The 23,954-nt window shown below is 45.2% G+C and overlaps 2 protein-coding genes across 2 annotated transcripts in view; one reads left to right on the top strand and one right to left on the bottom strand.

Moving 5' to 3' along the window:
- DOCK2 (dedicator of cytokinesis 2) overlaps window positions 1-23,954 on the bottom strand; it is a 460,175-nt gene that overhangs the window by 211,849 nt on the left and 224,372 nt on the right. The window lies entirely within an intron of this gene.
- Window positions 381-23,282, top strand: INSYN2B (inhibitory synaptic factor family member 2B). Its single transcript, XM_005888158.2, has 3 exons — window positions 381-1,720; window positions 2,846-2,920; window positions 22,906-23,282. Exons 1-3 carry the CDS (start codon window positions 381-383, stop codon window positions 23,090-23,092), a joined length of 1,602 nt encoding a protein of 533 aa, XP_005888220.2. The 3' UTR covers window positions 23,093-23,282.

Raw genomic sequence — 23,954 nt, 5'->3', positions numbered from 1 at the left:
CTCCTCTAAATGGGACTTTCGTTGTCTTTTTGTTCAAGACCACAAGCTTCTTCCAGGATCAGAACTGCCTGCCAGCCTCCTCTGATAAACAGCCCACCAGCTCTCATGGTAGATCAGAGGTTTAATAATTAGCCTAACTCCTTGTTTATCTAAGTGGTAATTACCACTGCGATAGAATAATATTTTAACTGCAGGGGAAGCGTTACAGAGAGCTCTCTCCCCCCTAAGTAAAACCTACTGGCTGGGAATGGCCAACAGAGCTGCCCATACTCGGAGGCAGATCTCTGTGTCTGAGATGCTGTCATTAGAAGCTGCTCCAAAGACCTAAGGAAATGTGCCCAGGAGAAGTGTGTGGTCCTAATCCTTTCAACTGAGGCTCAATGGCCCAGCAAAGTATGAAAGTGAGGCCTGTGCTTCTGAAACGTAACAGTCTAGAGTCTGTGGAGCTGGTGAAGCAACCTCACCACCGCAGGAGCAAATCTCAGCAGGTCCGATTCAAGGAAGATGGCACCAGTAAGACTCCGCCTGGTCTAGCTGAGGTGGATGTCCAGACGTCCGAGGACCCAGCTGTAATGGGAAAGACTCAGGCCTCCAGGCACCATCACCTCCCCACCTACTCACTCTCCTTTCCCAGGTCCCAGAAGGCAGGGGGCTTTCGGAACATCGCGATCCAAACGTCCCCCAGTCTCAGGAAGCATTTCCCGGTTTTCAAAAGGAAGAGACTCACAGCTAGCAAGTCCCTGGTGGAAATGCCGACAGCATCCCAAAGTGCCATCCAGGTGAATGGCAATCTCTCTGAGCAGGACATTGTGTCCTCTGACCTTGCCTACTTACGGCTGGCTCAGCATCTTGAGGATGGGCCTCGAAGGGTCAAGGTATCCCACCCGTTTCTCCCTAGAATGTCCAAGGTGCAAAGCAATGGGCCTGTGAGCCTATGCTTCGAAGCTGGGACATGGAGAGCCTTGGAGAAAGTAACAGCTGCCATTCAGGTCCCAGATGATATTTACCATAGTCCTACCTGGGCAGGAAGGGAGTCCACTTTGAGCCCAGACCGGTCTGCTGAGATGAGCAACTCCATACCCCCTTCGGTTGACAGGCGTCCAGGTGACGGGAGAAGAGACCTGCCACCAGGTTCAGAAAGAATCCCCTCCTGCTTAAATGCCCCCAGTAGAGCCAATCACATGCCTGGCACAGGGAACCTGCAACCTGAATTGCTTTTGCCCAAAGATAACTCCGATGACAAAGACCTTGGCCCTCTGTCATCTAGGTCAAAGGAAAGGTGTGCTCCCTCACATCCACGGACTCACAGCTCCCCTTCACCTGGCTCCCAGAGTCAGCCAGCCCAACCAGGGGGGGCTTCAGACTGTTCTTCATTGAGTAACAATTACCAGGACCTGCAGTCACTCCAAACTAACAGTGAGTCAGAATCTGCCTCTGTGTGCCAGGAGCAGACGGCAAAGAACCCCATCAAGTCAGACATCCCAGAGCTTCAGAACTGTCCAGGAAGCGGTCACCTCCCCTCCTCTCTCCCCAACAGGGAGACCAAGCAGCAGAGAGTGACTGGCGGGATTAACCCAATTCACCTGGTGCAGGGCGAGCTCTGCGACCTCCAAGGCAGGCTGCAATCTGTGGAGGAGTCTCTGCACTCAAACCAAGAGAAAATTAAAGTCCTTTTGAACGTAATTCAAGACTTGGAGAAAGCTCGAGCTCTCACAGAAGGGTAAGGTGGATTTGGGGGAGTGGAGGGAGGGTAAAGTCATTTGGGAGGATAGGGGCAGAGAGAGACCCTTGCCTTCCATTAGTAAAATGTCTCCAAAATGTTTGAAATTCTATCGTTTTCCCAAATTATAAGCAGTGGTCTCCCTTTGTTTGGACTGGGTTTCATTGGGTTGTAGGCTTTGGTGGATTTCCACGATGATTGGTTTTTATTTCCAAATGACAACAGATTGGAGAAAGGGGACGACGAAGCAGCAGGGTCAAAAGTTACTTTTTATTAAGATGTGGGTCCAGTCAATAATGATAGTGGAGAATGACAGTATGCAGGTTCTGCCCCAACCCTATCCCTGCAGGGAGTTACTGCATTCGCACAGTATTTAGCTATTTGTGTGTTTGTCACAGAGGACTTGAGGCAGCCACTAAGCTTACTGTTGACCTTCCCCTCCACTGACCACTCTGAAGGCTTGAGCCAGTCCATCATGCACCGGTTAAGTAGGGACTGAAATGAGATCATAATTCCGCAAAGAGAAAGAAGCTCCAGAATGCTTTCCTGGGTGACTCAGCATCCGTCTGAGGACAGGAAGGCAGTTATTTGTTTAGGTGTGGGATACTCCTTCCTTGAAACAGTGCTCCCTAAAGACTGAGGAAAAGGAATGGTGAAAGCTAATCAACAAAAGGGTAGGAAAAGGAAGAATTAATTAACTGGCATTTGCTGCTATGAATCAGAGTCAACATAACCTTACAAGAGAGAAGCACTGTGACGAGACAGGGAGAAATATGACCTAAAGGGATTAGGAGTTTTAATCATCTTCTGCTACTCATTTGCAAAGTCCCTCAGTTTCCCCATTTATCACGTGGGGGTAAGAATAACTGACCCATCTCAGAGGATTATTGTCAGCATGAAGAAAATCCAGATCTCAAAGTATTTAAACATCTATAAAGCATTCTAGAAACGTGAGATCCTATTAATATGGATTTCTTGTTTCTCTGTTTGCAATGATCATGAAACTTCAGACTTTGGAAATCATGAGAAGGACAATGCTGTGCTGCAGGAAATGAGTCTGTAGGATGTGTGCATGACAGGGGGCGTTTGCCCATAGATTTATCTAGCAAATACTCTATTTTGCAGGCGCAACTTTTATCGAACTGGCCAAGATCTCAACAATTGCAGTACCTGCCAGAACACGGCATGCATCATATACAGGTACCTGGCCACAGCTGAGACCTGCTCTGTAGAGCACAGAAGTTGCGGGGTCCACGGAACACTCTTGTAATCTCTCTTAGATGCAGAAAGTCAAGAGAGGGGCAAAGACAGAAGGCCTTTGGATACATAAGACAAAAAAAGAAAACAAGGTTGTTTGACTATGAAATGTTAACATCTGGTTTCAAAGAGGGCATTGTTTTGTTTCCTCACAATAAGGCCTATGAGCAAATCCTTTTGAGATCATCACCCTTCCCCTTCCTGAATACTAAGCACTGGCACCTTGCTAAGCTCTGCATGTCCCTTTGTATCTCATTTCACAGTATACCTCTTAAAGTAGGCGTTCATGTCCCCAGGGAAGTTTAGTCATTTGGCCCCACTCACACATAGCATTTTCAGAGAGCTGAAGGGGATCTCAAATCAAATATTCCGAGACTCGGGACTCAGATCCATATCTTTCTGACACCAAGCCCTTTCTGATCCTGATTGTTGTACCGCACATCCTACCCCTCCACAGTAACTACCACATGCCAAGCAATTACAATATGTCAAGAACTGTGATAAGCACTGTATATTCAGTTCTAAGTACATTGCTTCTTTCCAGCAAGAGGCAAGGTTGCTGCCTTAGAGTGAACTTTTAGAAGAAACAGAAGGGAAACATCATACAGTGGTAGGAGCCCTAAACTAGGAGTCAGAATCCCCCAAATTACATCTGCTAATATGTGTGGTTCAGTTTCCTCATCTGCAGAGTGGAAACAATTATTCCTCTTGAGAGTTGCCATAAGGAATAAACGAGAAAATACATGTGAACGCCTTTTATAACAGTAAAGTGAAAGTGAAGTCGCTCAGTTGTGTCCGACTCTTTGCGACCCCATGGACTGTAGCCTACCAGGCTCCTCCATCCATGGGATTTTCCAGGAAGGATACTGGAGTGGGTTGCCATTGCCTTCTCCAGGTTGTAACAGTAAACTTCTGTACAAATCTAGGAGCTCATTCCTGCTATTACTGGATCGATCAATGCCCATTTAGCTGGTGGTCTACTTTCAGTGGCACAGTGGAAAAGCGGTCGAAAGCGGTCATTTCGGGTGATGGCTTCTAATTCTGTTTGACAAAAGGATATAGTGTGATTTTCTCTATTACTTTTCTCTCTTGATGAGAAAGGCAGCTAGGGTCTGAGCGCACTGAAGCCCAACTGGGTTGCCTGTGTGTGTTTGTTTTTAATGTCTCACTCTCTCCAGTAGAATCCTGAGATTTCACCCTAGCAAGGGATGGGCAGCAGGAAGTCAGGGGCTCCTGCCTCAGGTGAGGTCTTGGACATTTTCTCACTGAACTGTCAATTCTTTAAACCTAAAAGTCACAGGACCACAAAGTGTTTTCATCAAATACCAGGAGCTTCAGGATTGCTCACAAAAATATGCCCTTTACCTTAGTGTGAAATATCTCCTCTTAAAAGGGAGCTCTGGAAAAGGCTTGGGCATTGGAAAGAATAATTAAGGAGTCTCATCAATTGCTTACCTTTGTTCCTTCTTTTTTTAAAAATATCCCCTATCTTAAGCAAATTTCATATCACCAGGAGGACAAAACTTGTTAAATGTCTAGATTCAGGGAGGACAAAATCTTTTCCTCCTAAACAAAAAATATATACATATATATTTTTAAAATAACTTTCATTTAAAGTTTGAAAAGTCTCTTTTTCCCAGCAGCCAAATGATATATTTCCTATTATCTTAAGATGACTTTCTATTTAGCTTCTGTAAGTTAAAGGGACAAACGATCATTTTCCCATCTTCTGTGAGTTTCATGCCCTGGCCTTGGGCAAATCCTTTCTGGCCTCTGAGTTTCCTTATCTGAAAAATGAAGGTCTTTGATTAGATGATCCTGATGGTCCCTTTCAGTTCTGACATTCTGGTGTTCTAGGTTGAATTAAAAGTGGTAATATTTGCCTAAACTATAACCTTCCAACCAGTATGAGAATATTTACATTTTTCTAGGACGTACTTCAAATGTCCCAAGCAAACAGTCTAAATTTACCCCTGAATGGGTTGGCAAACCTTCCTCTACACATCCCTTTCCAGTTTTCCAAGAAGAGCAGCCACTGCATGCATCTACCCCTCATTACCATTCAAAGCCAGACTGCTCTCCCAGACAGTTTCTGTATCGTTGTGTCTAAGCCATTGTGAAGGAACAGGCAATTAGTCTGACGAAAGCAAAGAGATCAGTACAACATCCCAGTAATAGTAACAGAGGGAAGATGAGAGTTGTCATTTCTTTTTTCTTTTTAAACATTTCAAATGACTTCAAACCCTGTGTTGTGTCCTGCACAGTCAGATCTTGCAAACTAATAAATAAGTGAAGTGAAATAGTCATCCCCAGGCCCTGCGCAGCTGCAGGCTCTCTCTCTGATGACGGATGGACGCCAGTGCATGTCACTGTACATAAAGCACATGGGCGCCTCATGGACTGCCTGCCGGGTCTTCTTCCCTGGAGATGCTGTAACTAAGTTAGCAATCCATACGGTTTTCTAAGTGGCTTAATCAGCTGAAGGCTATGGCTATGCTACTTGCTTCCATCAAGACAAGTCAAGGGTTCCATCCGAATCATTCTCTCAGCTTCAAAAGGAGTCTTCTGCCCACTGCTCCTCAAAGCCTCATTGGCTTTCTTCTTTCTAAGGTACACTGTGATAGATCCTCCCTTCCCAAGGAGAACAGCACCAAAATGGATGCCCAGAGATGTCATGCGTGACTCTCAGGACCTTCCATACCCCAGGAAGAATAAACTCCTTGGAGCTCTGACTGCTGTGGGACTCAAGGGAAGGGGGTGGGAATTGGCCCTGTGACTCAAGCTGGTTCCAGGCTGTTTAGTTCCCAAACACTCTCCTCACCTCTCCTTAGCATTACTTCTAGGACAAGTTACTGAGAAGGTTTCTGAATGCCTCCTGTGGTACTCAAAATTAAATAGCATGGAATTACTTAGTGAGAAGGTTGTTCTCTTTTCAAATTGATTTCAATTCTTCTGATTTACCTAGAGGGAAAAATCTGAGTTTGGTGCTAGAATGTCTTCAAAACCTTTCTAACACTTACTCATCACAGTTCTTTGCTAAAAGTGAGCATGTTTCAAGTTCATAGCCATGGGCAAGCAACAGTTCCCAACCAGAATGTAATCATTTCTAATTCTTTATGGAAGCTTTTAACTTTCAAAACTAACCCTCCTATATATTCACTGTTATGCAGGTCTCATTTTCAAGAGATATATTGCCTGCTTTGTATACATGTTTTCTAGTATAAAAAGTGAATTGATTTAAAGAGAAAAAATTAAGTACATAATTGTGCAAGTGGTGTGGGGAGTTTCACAAAAACCTTGCAGGTAATAAACAGCGATTACAATTTGGGAAAACAGTGCCCTAGGGAATGCTCTTCCTTTCCTCTTCTCAAGGTCATGGCTCTCTCCAAGCCACACCCCTCCTCCTTCTCTCAGCCCAGTTTTCACTCCTCCAGCCATATCTCCCTGCACTTCATCTTCACAGTCACTCAGAAAATAATCACGGAGCCTCTTTGGAGGTCTATGACTATACCGATCATGCATTTATTTTATGGATATAGCTCCCAGGAAAACGTCTACCTGGTTTGAGTTAAAATGCCTCAAATGTTTTAAGGGAAAAGAATTGGAAGTTTTGCTCAGAAAGAAAAAATTTCTCCTATCATCCAGGTGTGTTTCTTAGGAAATGGAAATAAAGAGCAAGCAGCAAACTAAACCATTCTGAATGGACGAAGGGAGAGACTGGCCACATAAGATGTGAAAGGTGCTAGAGAGGAGAAGATGACAGAAGAGCTCTTGTTTGTTCAGGGGTCTTCCTAGACAGGCTCTCTCCTCTTCTCATCCTCAGCCTCTGTTCATGCTTCAACGGCACTCATGGATTTGAATATCAGTGACATCACCTTCCTCTATCTTCTCTTTAATGAGTGTTCTCTCTTTATATATATATGTATACATATATATGTATAAACTACCTACGAATCTTCCCATCTTGATATCTCAAATGTACCTCAAATTATCAAGTTCACCATATACCAAAATACATTTCATATTTTCCTCCACAAAATTCTCTTCCTACATTTCTTATTTGTTCAGCACTGCTGACCATGATTTCATAAAGAAACCACGGTCCACGTTGTCTCATTCTTCTCCTTAACAACACATATCAAACTGGCTACTGATTCTCCCTGCTATATCCAGCCCCTTAGCTTCATTCCCTTTGTCTCTGGACAATAAAGGTCCTCATCACTTAAACACTAACTGGCCTTTTTGCCACAGGTCCCTTTCACTCTGTCCCAAGTAATTCTTCACACAGGTTGCTAACTTACTGAAAAGTAGAATCTGATCATGTCACTCCCCAGCTAACCAATTTTGTCCCACTTCCTGTTGTTTCCTTTAGCTAATTTTCAAGGCCCTTGGAATGTGACAGTAACCTTGTTAACTGCTGGGTCTCCTATCTCTTCCCAGCCACAGTGAACTACTCAGCTGGCTTCAAATACTGGGTGTTCTAGCATACATAAGTTTCTTCATTTCCTGGAATGCCTTTTCTGCCCTGCTTCATCTGGAAAACTTGTAGCCCTGCAGCTTAAAAGCCAATTCCTCTGAATAGCCTTTCACTCCTTCCCAAGAAGAAGCCCCTTGGCAAGCACATTCCTCTGCTATACCATTTCTCTTATGACATTGCAACACAGTGTTTATGAGTTTCTTTCCTTCAGCAGAAGACCAGTATCTCAAAGTCATGGCCAGTGTCTAATACACAGTTAGTGGTCAGTAGAACCCTCAAAGAAGGGAAGAGCTATACTGACTGGGGTGGGTGGAGGATGAAAAGCAGCAGCAGGCTTGAGACAGCTATTTAGATGGTCCTCAAGTCAAGGTGGGCTTCCCAGGTGGCGCTAGTGGCAAGGAACCTGCCTGCCAGTGCAGGAGATGTGAGAGACTCAGCTTCAATCCCTGGGTCAGGAAGATCCCCTGGAGGGAGGGCATGGCAACCCACTCCAGTAGTCTTGGCTGGAGAATGCCATGGACAGAGGAGCTTGGAGGGCTACGGTCCATGGGGTCACAAGGAGCTGGACACAACTGAGCGACTAAACAACAACCAAAGTCAAATCAGTGTGACAACTTCTGTGTGTCCCTACCCTTGGTGGGGAAACAGAAGGTCTTAATTAATCAAATAACTGTACTGGGGAAGGAAGGCTTCTGTGCAGCAGGTCTCAGTAGATGTCTTGGAACTGAATCAAACAGTGACTGAATGTAGTACATGGATTTCCAATTTTCAAATACCTGGAACACTACAAGATGGAACCTAATCAACTCTTCCTGTGATGACTCGGAGAACTTGTTGCAATTCACAAGACGTTGAGATCCTTGTTGATCACGGACTTCCAACCCTCTTGCCCAGTACTTCTGTACTGACTATGGTAGGAAAGCAAAGTCTGATTTGTGGAAAACTGAACACTCCATCCAGGCCATCCCGTCTCCCTTCTACATTGTCTGAACCGCACCAGTGAGCTCTTCGGAGGAGGGAACTAAGGCAGTAGGTCTGCAGGTTCTCTTAGTAAAACATCAAAACCCAGCGTAGTCGATAGAATGATGTCCACAGGAGATGTCCACATTCGAACTCCTGGACCCTGTGAATACATCACCTCACCTGGTAAAAGGGACAATGCAGGTGTGATGATGGATCTTAGAGGACAGGATGAGTAGCCTGGAGGGTCCAGGTGAGCCCAATGTAATCATATGGACCCTTACAAGGGAGAGATGAGGGCAGGAGAGGAGAGTCAGAGAAGGTGAGACAGAAGAAGCAGAGGTAGGAGTGGCATGGTCACAAGGTAAAGAAGGTGGGCAGCCTCCACAGGCTGGGAAAGGCAGGGACGCATTCTCTCCTGGAAATGCCAGAAGGAACCCAGTTCTGCTGACACCTTCATTTACAGTTCTGGAGGACTTCTGACCTCTGGCTCTCTAAGAGTAAAATTCGTGTTTTTTTAATACTTTGGCCACCTCATGCAGGAGTTGACTCATTGGAAAAGACCCTGATGCTGGGCGGGATTGGGGGCAGGAGGAGAAGGGGACGACAGAGGATGAGATGGCTGGATGGCATCACCGAGTCGAGGCACATGAGTTTGGGTGAACTCCGGGAGGTGGTGATGGACAGGGAGGCCTCGTGTGCTGCGATTCATGGGGTTGCAAAGAGTTGGACACACCTGAGCGACTGAACTGAACTGAACTGAAACCCACTAAACTTGTGTTAACTCATTTCAGCAGTGGTAGGAAACGAATGCACCTGGATTAAGTCCTCATAATTCATAAACTACTCACATCTAATTGGAGGTTGGTTTATTTGACTTTGATGATTTTTACAACTCTGACAGCTAAGGGAAGACAAGGATCTGTTGGGATGAAAATTAGGGGAAAGAGATGAGAGCTGCCACTTACCGGGGCTTGCCAGTGGCACCAGGGTAGAGAACCTGCCTGCCAATGCAGAAGACATAAGAGACGTGGGTTGATCCCTGGGTCAGGAAGATTTCCTGGAGGAGGGCATGGCAACCCACTCCAGTATTCTTGCCTGGAGAATCCCAAGGACAGAGGAGCCTGGTGGGCTATAGTCCATAGAGTTGCAAAATGTCAGACACGACTGAAGTGACCTAGCATGCACACATGCACCAATTACTGGTCACTGTAAATGCTTTTTGTTTTCTTATCTGATCCCAACCACCAGATGAGATAGATAAAAATACTCCCATTTTACAGGCGAGGTAACTGGGGTCCAGGGACTTGCACATTATTCATGTTAGACAGTGGAGACTGAGAGTGAGAGAGGCACTTGAACAATTATTCTGCAACTAATAAATGGCAATATCAAGACTGGAACTTAGTCCTCTCTGCCTGTTGGTCAGATTCCATGGCATGCTGCCTTCAGAGGCTAGGCCTGCTTGAGGGTTATCAGGGCTCAGTGGAATGTTGTATGGCTGAGTTCTCTTCGGCCAAGGGCATAGTTAGGGTTTGTGTTTATGATACAGGACACAAATGGTGTTCTCAAGAGTGATAGCAGGCCATCTGCAGCACTCTCCTAGGTATCTGTGCATATTTGTTGCTGGCCTTCAAGCCCCAAACCTCCTGGCTCAGAGAGGTGGGGAGGAGGATGGGAATCTGTAGGTAGAGCCAGCCTCCCAGGAAAGTCTGATCCCGACGAAGTTTGAGAAACATTCAAGTAGGTAAAGTCAGAGTCTTGAAAGGAGGTGGTGGCAGTCGATTTACTAGAAACATTTGTGACATAGCAAGCTCTTGCTCATAAACTAGCCCAGAAACTAGCTTTTGTTTTAAATGCATCATTGGAGAGATGCTTTACCTTTCTGCTTGGCTTCAGTTACAGGGTTAGTGGTCATGGACAGACCTAACTAAAGGGCGCAGGTGAGGGTGGAGGAAAAGGGAGAGGGAAAGGAGAGGGGCTTGCTCACAGAGTAAGCGTGTCTTATGATGCCTCCTATTTGCAGTGAGAAGAGAAAACAAGCTTCTGCCGGTCCACGTCAGGGCCAGGCTCTCATCTTGCATTATTTAGGGTGTTCATTTGTAGTCTCTCTTTCCTCCCACACCTCCCAGCTCCTCAGACCTCATCTGAGAGCAGGAACAGAATAGTAATCCCTGATTACTTTCCTCCTCCAATTAAGGTGCAGACCAATTAGAGCCCAATTCTGCTCCCAGGCCAGGAGCCCCGATGCTAGGAACTCTCCTCTGGGGTGTCCTGGAGGAGCAATTACAAATGCCTGCCAGGGTGGGCGTGCAGAGTGCCATCCCACGTCACCCACACCACTTCAGGGAGGGGTAGTCACGCAGGCTCCTGACCCAGGGCATGTGCGTGAAGCATCCTCTCATTCCTCAAACTCTACAGACCATAGGCTGCCTTTTTTTTTTTTTTTTTTTTATTCATTACTGATTCCTCCACTGCTACGATCCTCCAAGCTAGGCAGAAGAAGTTAGGGAGATACAAAAGGAGATTTGCTGCCAGCACCTCCCTTTGTCCCTGGCGACCAGCATCCCGGTTCTTGCGCCCCCTCACTGCTTTGACATTCAGAACTTAACATAAGGAGTCTCTCTGGAACACAGGGCAAAGCCATACAGCTGTGTGCCCTGTAGGAGAAAGGCCAGCCAAACCTTCATCCAACTAAGGAAAGAGGCTCCGGAGGGCTACATGAGTCACCTGGGGTGGTGCAGTCAGAGGTGCCGAGAACCTTCTTGAGTTTCCTTTGATGGTTAAGTAGTTTGGCCACTGGGCCTTGGCCTTGCCTGCCACTTAAAGCTATCACCTAACCAGAGAAAAAGGCATTTCACTAGAAATGCAATATACCTGCTGCTGCTACTGCTGCTAAGTCGCTTCAGTCGTGTCCGACTCTGTGCGACCCCATAGACGGCAGCCCACCAGGCTCCGCTGTCCCTGGGATTCTCCAGGCAAGAACACTGGAGTGGGTTGCCATTGAAAGTGAAAAGTGAAAGTGAAGTCGCTCAGTCGCGGCCGACTCTTCACAACCCCATAGACTGCAGCCTACCAGGCCCCTCCATCCATGGGATTTTCCAGGCAAGAGTACTGGAGTGGGGTGCCATGCAATATACCTAGATCTGTGAATTTGTATAAGATGCTCTCCCAGTATGGAGCCAGGGGAACTGTGAGAGCCTTGTCTTCCAGCCACAGTCCTCTGTCTGGCCAGCAGTGAAGTCTGCAGTGAAAAGTAATTACAAAGCACACAGCATAGTAATGTGTGTTCCTTCTAGTAATCACAGATGCCTTTGCTGCTGTCATGTCAGTGCAGTATGGACTGATCAGTGTTCAGTTCAAATGCAGGAACATGAATGTTAATGGCAACCCTTCAAACAACTGCCACCAAACACAGCTCAAGCTGTCTCTTTTGAAAACAGGCATAAAGTTTGAGGGATGTTGTGGAAACTTCTCTGAGCCTTGACAGCTTGGTCTCCCAGACATTTGCCATTAGCTCCCGTTTCTCTCGGTATGTTTTACCCTTTGCTTCTTTTCCCTCGAATAGAAGGGGAAAGAAGAGGATTTATAGCATCAGCAATTTGTCTGCAATAAAAATGAAACCGATTTTAATGCATTAATAGCTAAACAGGCTGAAACATGCCATAAATATAACATCAAGCATGCTGAGAATTTCACAGGAATAACAAATGGATGGCTGCTGGCGTGCGGGCCACGGTTGACCGCAGAATGACCCAATCTTTATTTCTCTGTCAAGTTAATGCTACAATCGTTACTATTTGTTGATTCAGGCAATGTGCCAGGCATTTTACTAAACAGCATACATGTATCATCACATTTCAGACTCCCAAGAACCCTTAAAAATGGGGCTGGTTATTATTCCCATTTTATGGATGAGGAAACGGAGACTTGGGCAGGTCACGTGATTTGTCCAGGATCCACCAGCGCTAGGGCTTAAACCAGTCCCTTTTTCAGAAGGCATTCCTATCCCTTCCCCTCTTACCTTCTCACCTTGCACCATCAGTGAATATTTGTACCACAGTCTCTGAGACGGCCTTCTCTTTCTGAGGACTTAATGTGAAGACATTCTCAACACAGAGCCACAGCACCCAGAGTGCAGACCTCTCCCACAGATGGTGATCAGCAGGGAGATTTCTGCAGTGTGGCCCTGCTTATTTATGCACCAAGAAGAGAACCTGCAGTTCTCCGGGGACTTGTCAGCACAGATGCCCAAGGAGAAGGGGCATGCTTGCTGGCTTGAAACGGCTGTGATCTGTGAAGCTTAAAATTATATCCTATAAATAATGAGCACACTGGTCATTAGGAGGAAGTTTTAGAAACAATATTCCTTCCAGGCTGGGGAAAATTAAAAAAAAAAAAAGCTAACTAAAGTTTCTACTTTCCCGGACTGTGATTCATCCACAGAGACACTTTCCAAAGTGGTGTGATTTATCCAAGTGGACAGGAACCCAACCACCCTCGCTGAACCCATTGATTCTTACAGCTAATTCTTTTAAAAAGAAAGTTGCAGGAGGTCAATAAATCCGTGGTGCACCTGGGTTCTGTGGTGGGAGGGGCCACAGAAACACTCCAACAGAGATGAAGAGGTAGAGACTTGCAAGTGGTTTTGTCTTCAGGGAGATGCCACGGACCATTAGTTTCTCAGCCAACTTGCTTAGAGTGTCTGGATTTATGGTACATCACCATGTCTCTTGATAAAAGAGCAAGACCCACCTGCTGAGAAGGATGAGCAAAGGGCCACTGCAGAACTCAGCAGCCTACAATCAGACCCAACGCTGCAGAGCCCAGACACCACCTTGAGTACGCAGCCTCCGATGGGGCATCTGTCTTCTTCGAATACACAGCCTCCCTGTCAGGACAGCCTTGCAATCAGGAAATGCTATGGCAGGGTGGGCTGGTCGCCTGGGTCATGAAGGGCCCTCCAGAGGCCCAGCCCACATTGAGTCTTGTTCCACAGGGAGATGTGAGGTCATTTAGGTGCACGGCTGGGGTCACCGTCCCATCCCACACTCATTTGGTAACCAGGATCTCATACATATTGAACACTACTGTTCTTTCAGTGCTGTGAATCTTAGTGTACAAGCTTTGGAGCCAGAGAGTCTAGGCTCAAATCCTTGCTCTGTCACTTACTAGTATGTGCCATTGGCAGAATATTTAACCTCCTCTTGCCTCAGTTTCCTCATTTGTAACATGAAGATAATGCTTATCTCATGGGTCTCTGAGAATCACATGAGGCATGAGAATTAATAAATTTGTAGGATGATGTATGGAATAGAGTTCATTCCATAAAAGATAGTCCTTCTTCTTCTCCTTTTTATCCAACCTCTTCTTCATTTAAATTACCATGTGTCCTCACCTAACAGGACCCAGGTTCAGTTCAGTTGCTCAGCTGTGTCCGACTCTTTGCGACCCCATGGACTGTAGCACGCCAGCCTTCCCTGTCCATCACCAACTCCTGGAGCTTACTCAAACTCATGTCCATTGAGTTGGTGATGCCATCCAACCATCTCATCCTCTATTGTCCCCTTCTCCTCCCGCCTTCAATCTTTCCCAGCATCAGGGTCTTTTCCAATGAGTCAGTTCTTTGCATCAGGTGGCCAAAGTACTGGAGTTTCAGCTTCAGCATCAGTCCTTCCAATAAATATTCAGGACTGATTTCCTTTAGGATGGACTGGTTGGATATCCTTGCAGTCCAAGGGACTCTCAAGAGTCTTCTCCAACACCACAGTTCAAAAGCATCAATTCTTCAGCACTCAGCTTTCATTATAGTACAACTCTCACATCTATACATGACTACTGGAAAAACCATAGCTTTGACTAGACGGGCCTTTGTTGGTAAAGTAATATCTCTGCTTTTAATATGTTGTCTAGGTTGGTCATAGCTTTTCTTCCAAGAAGCAAGTGTCTTTTAATTTCATGGCTGCAGTCACCATCTGCAGTGATTTTGGAGCCCCCAAAAATAAAGTCTCTCACTGTTTCCATTGTTTCCCCATTTATTTGCTATGAAGTGACAGGACCAGATGCCATGATCTTTGTTTTTTGAATGCTGAGTTTTAAGCCAGCTTTTTCACTCTCCTCTTTCACTTTCATCAAGAGGCTCTTTAGTTCCCCTTCACTTTCTGCCATAAGGATGGTATGATCTGTGTATCTGATGTTATTGATATTTCTCCGGGCAATCTTGATTCTAGCTTGTGCTTCATCCAGCATTTCACATGATGTACCCTGCATATGAGCTAAATAAGCAGGGTGACAATATACAGCCTTGGCATACTCCTTTCCCAATTTGGAAATAGTCTGTTGTTCTATGTCCGGTTCTAACTGTTGCTTCTTGACCTGCATACAGATTTCTCAGGACGAGGTAAGGTGGTTTGGAATTCCCATCTCTTGAAGAATTTTCCACAGTTTGTTGTAATCTACAGAGTCAAAGGCTTTGGCATAATCAATAAAGGAGAAGTAGGTGTTTTTCTGTAAGTCTCTTGCTTTTTCTATGATCCAAGAGATGTTGGCAATTTGATCTCTGGTTCCTCTGCCTTTTCTAAAACCAGCTTGAACATCTGGAAGTTCACGATTCACGTACTGTTGAAGCCTGGCTTGGAGAATTTTGAGAATTACTTTACTAGTGTGTGAGATGAGTGCAATTGTGCGATAGTTTGAACATTCTGTATCATTGCCCTTATTTGGAATTAGAAGGAAAACTGAACTTTTTCAGTCCTGTGGCCACTGCTGAGTTTTCCAAATTTGCTGGCATACTGAGTGTAGCACTTTCACAGCATCATCTTTTACGATTTGAAATATCTCAACTGGAATTCCATTGCCTCCACTAGCTTTGTTCACAGTGATGCTTCCTAAGGTCCATGTGACCTTGCATTCCAGGATGTCTGGCTCTAGGTGAGTGATCACACCATCGTGATTATCTGGGTCGTGAAGACCTTTTTTGTACAGTTCTTCTGTGTGTTCTTGCCATCTCTTCTTAGTATCTTCTGCTTCTGTTAGGTCCGTACTGTTTCTGGCCTTTATTGTATCCATCTTTGCATGAAATGTTCCCTTGGTATCTCCAATTTTCTTGACGAGATCTCTAGTCTTTCCCATTCTATTGCTTTCCTCTATTTCTTTGCACTGATCACTGAGAGAGGCTTTCTTATCTCTCCTTGCTATTCTTTGGAACTCTGCATTCAGATACTTATATCTTTCCTTTTCTCCTTTGCCTTTAGCTTGTCTTCTTTTCTCTCCCCAGACAACCATTTTGCCTTTTTGCATTTCTTTTCCTTGGAGATGGTCTTGATCACTGCCTCCTGTACAATGTCACGGACCTCCATCCATATTTCTTCAGGCACTCTATCAGATCTAGTCCCTTGAATCTATTTGTCACTTCCACTGTATAATCATAAGGGATTTGATTTAGGTCACACCTGAATGGTCTAGTGGTTTCCCTACTTTTTTCAATATAAGTCTGAGTTTGGCAATAGGGAGTTCATGATCTGAGCCACAGTCTGTTGCTGGTCTTGTTTTTGCTGACTGTATAGAGCTTCTCCATCTTTGGCTGCAAAGAATGTAATCAATGTGATTTCGGTATTGAGCATCTAGTGATGTCCATGTGTAGAGTCTTCTCTTGTGTTGTTGGAAGAGGGTGTTTGCTCTGACCAGTGCATTCTCTGGGAAAAACTCTGGTAGCCTTTGCCCTGCTTCATTTTGTACTCCAAAGCCAAATTTGCCTTTACTCCAGGTATCTCTTGACTTCCTACTTTTGCATTCCAGTCCCTTATGATGAAAAGGACACTTTTTGGGGTGTTAGTTCTAGAAGGTCTTGTAGGTCTTCATAGAACTGTTCAACTTCAACTTCTTCAGCATTACTGGTGGGGCCATAGACTTGGATTACTGTGATATTAAATGGTTTGCCTTGGAAATGAGCAGAGATCATTCTGTCGTTTTTGAGATTTACCCAAGTATTGAATTTTGGACTTTTTTGTTGACTATGATGGCTCCTCCATTTCTTCGAAGGGATTCTTGCCCACAGTAGTAGATATAATGGTCATCTGAGTTAAATTCGCCCATTCCAGTCCATTTTAGTTTACTGGTTCTTAAAATGTCAATGTTCACTCTTGCCATCTCCTGTTTGACTTCCAATTTACCTTCATTCATGGACCTAACATTCCAGGTTCCTATGCAGTATTGCTCTTTACAGCATCGGACTTTACTTCCATCACCAGTCACATCCACAACTGGGTGTTGTTTTTGCTTTGGCTCCATCTCTTCAGTCTTTCTGGAATTATTTCTCCACTGATGTCCAGTAGCATATTGAACACCTACTGCCCTGGGGAGTTCATCTTTCAGTGTCCTATCTTTTTGCCTTTTCATACTGTTCATGGGGTTCTCAAGGCAAGAATTCTGAAGTGGTTTGCCATTCCCTTCTTTAGTGGGCCACATTCTGTCAGACCTCTCCACCATGACCCATCTGTCTTGGGTGGCCCTACAAGGCATGGCTCATAGTTTCATTATGTTAGACAAGGCTGTGATCAGTTTGATTAGCTTTCTGTGATTGGGGTTTTCTAGTTATATTCTCTAGTTACATCATTTTCTTCTTAGAGTAGACCCTGGTAACAGCTAGGCTGTGGGCTAAAACATCTGATCCCTTTTTAGGAGAGAGGACTAGGGGTCAGGAAAGAAAGCTGAGATTCTGATCCTGACTCATGGTGTGACTCCCTTCACCAGAATCTAGGAAAACAACATTCCTAGATTCCTGAGCTATCATGAAGATAAAATGAAAATGCAGACCTGGTATGTTTGCAGTTTGAAAGTGCTATATAAAAGTAAGAGGTTTCTATTGTTTACTTCTGTCTAAACTTTTTTCTTCTTGTGTCTCACCCAACTTCTCTTTGCCCAGCCAAGATGCTATATCTGGAATCTGACTCTTATTGGCTTTATGCATTTACACATTTACCTACTCTTTGCTTCTCACTAGTTCTTCTTCCAAACAAGCCATGACTTAGGCCTCTTGCTACTTCCAATTACCTAGAAAAACATTCTCCAGCTTTCCACCTCCTAGCATGATGGCTGAAGCATTGATCTGTCAGCTAGATTACTGAGGTGCCCTCAAGAGGGAAGACTTCCAGCTTGCTTGCATTCTCGGTTTACACACATCTCACTTTCTAAATGCAAAGTGGCAGCATGCAGACCTCTTGTCTGGGAGTGGCTCTAAGACTCCCCAGACAGTGAACTGGGCAGCCCTGATCAGGAGTCAGGCATTCCATGCATCTTCAGAGAACCAACCTTACAGACTTTGAAAGCTCCAAACTATCTCAGTGGTTCTGGGCCTGAGTCCTGTATTGTAAGGATTTCTTGACCACTATCTGCTACCCACACCTCACCCCCCAGCACTGTGAGTCAGAGTTCTCTGCAAACTAAGCACCTAGCACTTCCTGTGGATGGAGAAGATATAAGGGTGGGAAGGTAGGGAGAGAAGGGGGTGATGGTTGGAAAAGTCATTGGTGTTCTATCTTGATATCAAACCCAAGGCAAGCACTCATTCCCTAGAATCTGCAAACAACCCTCTGCTAAAAGTTTGCTTGAATTCTCTCAAGCAGGCGTTTTAATCCCTCTTTGAAGTGGTTGTTGAATATGGTGTGGGTTAGCCAAGTAGGAAGTTGAGGGGGATCTCCTCTTCTCTACCCAGCCTCAAAACGAAAGACAGATGAGAGAGGGCACTGCCCCTGACCATTTATAAGGCAGCTGTGACCAAAATAAAATATATTCCTTCTCCTCTCTTCTAAACTAAACAGTAGTTTGTCAAAAGGATGGGTAAGAAGAAAAGTGACGATTTTCCTTTATGTTAATAAATTACTTTGGCCTAAAAAACATTAATCAATTTCTTTCCAAAGGACACAGGGTTCTCTATACTCTGTTATTTGTCTGGCCTTGAAAAGAAAGTCACTTTCAATCCCCTTTAAATTGTCAAGACTAGTGGGGGCATCTGTGGAGTTCCCTAAGTCCCAGTGATTATAATGGAACCCTGTGGTGTTTCCATAGAAATATAAAGAGTGTATTCTTCCCTGAATGCACATGGCTGGGTGAGGGGTGGGGGGGGTGGGGAGGAGCGGGTGAAGACTGATGTTTCTCGCGAGGTATACAATTACTGAAGGGCCAAAGGCACGAGTGAGGAGGTGAGGCATTCACTCCCTGAGATAGGAAGACAAAAGACTTGGTGGAGTGGGCAGAGACCCCATCTACCTGAGGACACTCACCTTGTTATTGTCCCCCTCTGTACAACTACCTGGTAAGGTCGCTTCAGAACCTCTACTTTCATTTGGGTCTTAGAAAGAAAAGCAATTTGCCCAAGGTCACCTAGCCAGTAAGTGGCACTGCCTCCGTTCAAACCCAGGAGAATTACACCCAAGAGCCCTTTCTCTGAGCTCTCCAGTGTGCTGTGCTTTACCTTGTGAGCTGAGATAGACTTAACATTCTGTCTCCTGGCTCTTCTGTCTCTAGGCCTGCCAGTTCTATACACATTTGAACATACCCAAAGCACTGTTTTTTTCTAATCAGTATTAGGGCACTGTTATGAGTCTAATCACTGCAGATGGTGACTGCAGCCATGAAATTAAAAGCTGCTTACTCCTTGGAAGGAAAGTTATGACCAACCTAGATAGCATATTCAAAAGCAGAGACGTTACTTTGCCAACAAAGGTTCATCTAGTCAAGGCTATGGTTTTTCCTGTGGTCATGTATGGATGTGAGAGTTGGACTGTGAAGAAGGCTGAGCACCGAAGAATTGATGCTTTTGAACTGTGGTGTTGGAGAAGACTCTTGAGAGTCCCTTGGACTGCAAGGAGATCCAACCAGTCCATTCTGAAGGAGATCAGCCCTGGGATTTCTTTGGAAGGAATGATGCTGAAGCTGAAACTCCAGTACTTTGGCCACTTCATGTGAAGAGTTGACTCATTGGAAAAGACTCTGATGCTGGGAGAGATTGGGGGCAGGAGGAGAAGGGGATGACAGAGGACGACAGTGATGCTGGATGGTATCACTGACTTGATGGATGTGAGTCTGAGTGAACTCTGGGAGTTGATGATGGACAGGGAGGCCTGGCGTGCTGCAATTCATGGGGTCGCAAAGAGTCCGACATGACTGAGTGACTGAACTGAACTGATGAGTCTTGACACACTCGGGTGCTTTGTTTTGGCTGTTTGTTGCTTGAATTAAGAAATCAGAGAAATGTCACATATAAGGAGAAGAAGGAAGCTGGTTTGTGTGTATGTTCATATAATTTGGTAGAGACATATGGATGAAGAGCTGGAGAGTAGGGGTTGTTGAGATATATACAAGACAGATTTTAAAGCAATTGTTAGTTTAATCACCTGTATCATACGCTGGGAAGCTACATCCACAAAAGCAGCATCCACATCTCTCTATCTCATTGTTGTGTCCCTATAACTGAGCAGCATCAGGCCTAAAACAGGATGGATGCTTGAATGCATGGATAGATGGAAGAATGAATGGGTGAATGGTTGGATGGCTGGCTAGATGAATGAGCAGATGACTGTATGGATGAATGAATGGTTGATGAATAAATGGATGGTTAGATGGCTGGCTGGCTGGCTGGATAGAGGAATGGTTTGATGCACAGATGGATGGATGATGGATGGTAAGATGATGGGTGGATGGAATTTCCTATCTCTAAAAGCTGAGGAAATTCCTAGAATGAGCAGAGGGTGCCTACTTTCTTTGGCTCTATCCAAATGCTCTAGAATGCTCTAGAATGAAGGTAATTTTCTGCCTTGGTGAAAGAGGAAGGGTCATTTCAGGAGTCAGGAGAACTATGAATGTGGATGTTCTCTGTATGTGAATTAATACAAGAGAGGATGAGAGTCAGGGTTTGCAATTAATTGTTTTGGATTCCTTCCTTAAAGCAACAAGAGGTTGCCAGAGACAATGATTCCCCAGCCTCTGAACCCATCTCCTTAAATTTGAACTGGGGAGAGGGAGCTGTGGGGAGTGGTGGCAGAAGCCCACCCCAGCTTCAGGAGCAACAGGGGCGCATCCTGGGTAGTACATCCAGGATGTACTACCAGGAAGTGGGAGCTTTAGCGTGTGTCTGTGGATACTTCTCTTCAGTGATCTGGCAAAATTCTGAGCTTTGGTTAGAATATCTCTAATGGACATGGGTTTGGGTAGACTCCAGGAGTTGGTGATGGACAGGGAGGCCTGGCATGCTGCGATTCATAGGGTAGCAAAGAGTCGGACACGACTGAGTGACTGAACTGAACTGAACTGAACTGAATAGCTCTTGATATTGGCTAGCATTTACTAAGGACACAGAGTCACTAGTTACCAGTGTGAAGAGGCCAGGGATAATGTCTGTCTATCTGTCTGTCTGTTTAATACTCCACTTCTGGTACCTAACTGAGGGCCTGGTGCATGGGAGATACTCAATAAATGTTTGTTGAATGACGAGCTGAATATCATTTGATGTTTGTTGGTATCTATCTCTGAACTGAGTGTTGTATATGCATTCTATTGTTTATACATCGCTGAGATCCCATGAGTAGCACCATGCTTATTCTTCAGTTGAGGAGACTTTGGCTTGAATATGAGAAATGACTTTGGCACCATCTCACAGTTAATCAGTCATGGAGCTTTGCTTAGAAAAACACAGCCTGTGTTACACATCCATTATATAAATCACACATCCATGAGGATGTCCCTATAGAGGAGACCAGGGAGGCACAGAAAGTGAAAGGATGTAAGTTAAGAGAAGAAAATCTGGAGGAAGCTTATCAAATATATAGAAATAAACACCCATCCCTGATGGTCCCTGAGCATGATTGTTAAGCCCCTATTACTGTTATTATTATCACCATTGATGTTATTACTATTAATATATCTGGCTCTTGGCTTTGCTTCTTTACTTAACAATGAGTCTTGGGTAGCCTTACACTTGTGCTGACTTCATATTATTCCTTAATACAGACATATTTAAATATTCTCCTTTAATGGGCATATCCTGATCACCACTTCTCTTTGTGTTATTTTATGTGTATATGTTGGAGTCATTAACGTACAGACTCCATGGTCTCATCTGTACACAGGTCTGCGAGGTAAACATGACACCTCTGGGGACCAGGGCCCTCAGGGGCTGAGAGAGTCGGAGGTTGAAGAGCCGAAGCTCTGGCTTGGATGGGTGCTCAGGCTCCCCCTGACCTTTGAGGGCCTGGGAATCAGGCCCGTGGCATCAGGGATGGTCAGCCTGTCTTGTAAGTCTGGCTCAGCCTTCTCAGAGCCTGGAGAGCCGGGCCACAAAGACTGACTCCTGCAGACATCTCTGCAGACTGTGTATGGGCTGCCTCTGCCCTTAATTGTCTAGGAGATTTACCTACAGAGGAGCTGCCAGAGCCAGAATGCTTGTGAGAAGGCTCTTGAGCTTGTAGCTGTGTTTGTTACCTGGTTTCATGCTAGAACTCTCAGAGGGCCCAAAGATGAGGAGCCAGCGTGGGAGTGTGGGAGGTGGGGGAAATGCAGAGTCACAGAGATGGTGCATTCTCCTTGTTTAGCAAGGAGGAGAAGGAAATGCCTCACCCCGAAGAGGAGAAACCCTGTGCTGGTTTGTGAAGTGTCATGATTGGTCAAAGCCTCCTACCCAGCAAGGGCTAAAAAGGGGCTGTCATTAAACAGACACTGAGCTGGTCCTCTATGCCCACGTCACCTCCTAGAGACCCAGGATCAGAGTAAATGCTGCCGAAAAGGCAGGTCATGATTGTCACATGTGACTAACAAAGCCCCCAAATAGCACCTTCTCACTGGACACCCCAAGCTGGCTTACTGTCTGTCAGGCACTGCTCTAAGTTCTTCCTTTATATTCTCTCACTTAACTAATATAGATTCATTATTGTTCAGTCACCAAGTCATGACCAACTCTTTGTGACTCCATGGACTGCAGCACACCAGGCTTCTCTGTCCCTCACTATATACATATTAATTCCAAAAAAGCCTTTGAGACAGGGGCCATTATTAGATCCATTTTATGGGTAAGGAAACTGAGTTGTTAGTTTTATCACATATTTCTCTGTATTACTTAAACATTATATTATGAGGCAGTTTTATGCTTTAAGTGTATGTAAAAATAATGAACAATCAGGAGCATTAAATAAATGTGAGAGAGAGGTTGGAACAACTTTAATTGGCCATCTACTATTAGGCTGCCATGTTATGTGCTTCATTTAAACTTAGAAACATCCCTAAGCAGAAGGTATTACACATGCCAATTCCACCAATGAGAAACTGGAGATTCAGAGAGACTGCACAGTTCCCCCAAGGTCACACAGCCAGCAGGCACCTAAGCATTTGGGACTTGATCCCAAAGCCCAGGCTCTTCTCTGTCTGTTGGACACTTGGTGACATTCAATCAATATGTGCTGATTTGAATTTACTTTCCTTGCTTCCTCTCCATGTTTTTCAGTGTAGAATATGATTTCCGGCAGCAAGAAGGCAGGTTCCATGAAGTTCTACAGAGTCTGGAGGAAGTGGAGCTAGCGGAGGAGGCCTCTCCCCCACCAAAGTCCCCAGCAGAGCCTCCAGTTCCCGAGAAACAGGACTTAAGGCGGAAAACCAAGAAGGTGAAGAAGAAGTGCTTCTGGTGGATATGAGCTCCTGGGGACCATGCCCTCTGCCCTCCCCGAGGCAGGGAACCACTACCCTCAGGCTTTCTCTACTTCCTAGCGAAGGCCCCAGGCCATCAGACGCTTGACTTGCAAAACCAGAATGACTTCTGGATGGTTTAGCTGCTGCTGGACACCTGATCACAGTCTCACCTGAGTGCGTGGCCTGCTGGCTGAGGATTTCATGGGCCCAAGTTAGCACCTGCCTAGCTTCCTGTCATATATTCTAGTTTTCAAATCTAGATTCCCACCAAGGGCAAAACCCCCATTGCACTTCCCTACATCTCAGTGATGCTCAGCACTTCTTGCTCATCCTGGGTTTATCATCCCAAAGAAAAGAAATAAAAATGTGGTGCAGAGCAGTGAGACAGAGGAGGGTTCTAAGCAGATACCCAGAAAAAAATCGTATATCTTAACGGGCAGTTTTCTAAAATATTGGCACTTGTGAGTACAACAGAAGCGGGCAGGGCATAGCAATGCCAGGTCGCCTGGTAGGCTGGGTCGTTTTCACTTTTGATTAGCCCCTTGATCCCAAAGCTAGGATTTGTCATCTCATGCTGTGTGTACCTTAGAGTCTGTAGCAGAGTAAGGACAGCACAGGGTAGAAGGGACCTGTGAGTATGACTATCCTGCAGCTGTAGCTACTCCAGGGTGTGCCTTAAATCACCCTGCTTCTCAGCCTGGGGCCTGAGACTGCTTGGCAGATGGATGGGGTCTGGTTTGGGCTTGAACTTTAAGATTCCATAATTAATTTCCCTGTAACATTTAAGATCATGAAATCCAGCAGTCTGTCTGTCCATTTCATCTTACCAGAAACATAAATAAGACTAAGATAAAACACAGCATTAGT

The sequence above is a fragment of the Bos mutus genome, chromosome 20, assembly GCF_027580195.1.
Source record: "Bos mutus isolate GX-2022 chromosome 20, NWIPB_WYAK_1.1, whole genome shotgun sequence".
NCBI classification, from domain to species: domain Eukaryota; kingdom Metazoa; phylum Chordata; class Mammalia; order Artiodactyla; family Bovidae; genus Bos; species Bos mutus.
This window is presented reverse-complemented; position numbering and strand designations above follow the sequence as displayed.

Excerpts from the sequence above, each read along its gene's own strand:
- INSYN2B (XM_005888158.2), top strand. The coding sequence starts at position 381 with ATGGCCCAGCAAAGTATGAAAGTGAGGCCTGTGCTTCTGAAACGTAAC. Across the intron at positions 1,721-2,845 it reads GCTCGAGCTCTCACAGAAGG|GCGCAACTTTTATCGAACTG; the intron begins GTAAGGTGGATT and ends TCTATTTTGCAG. Across the intron at positions 2,921-22,905 it reads ACGGCATGCATCATATACAG|TGTAGAATATGATTTCCGGC; the intron begins GTACCTGGCCAC and ends CATGTTTTTCAG.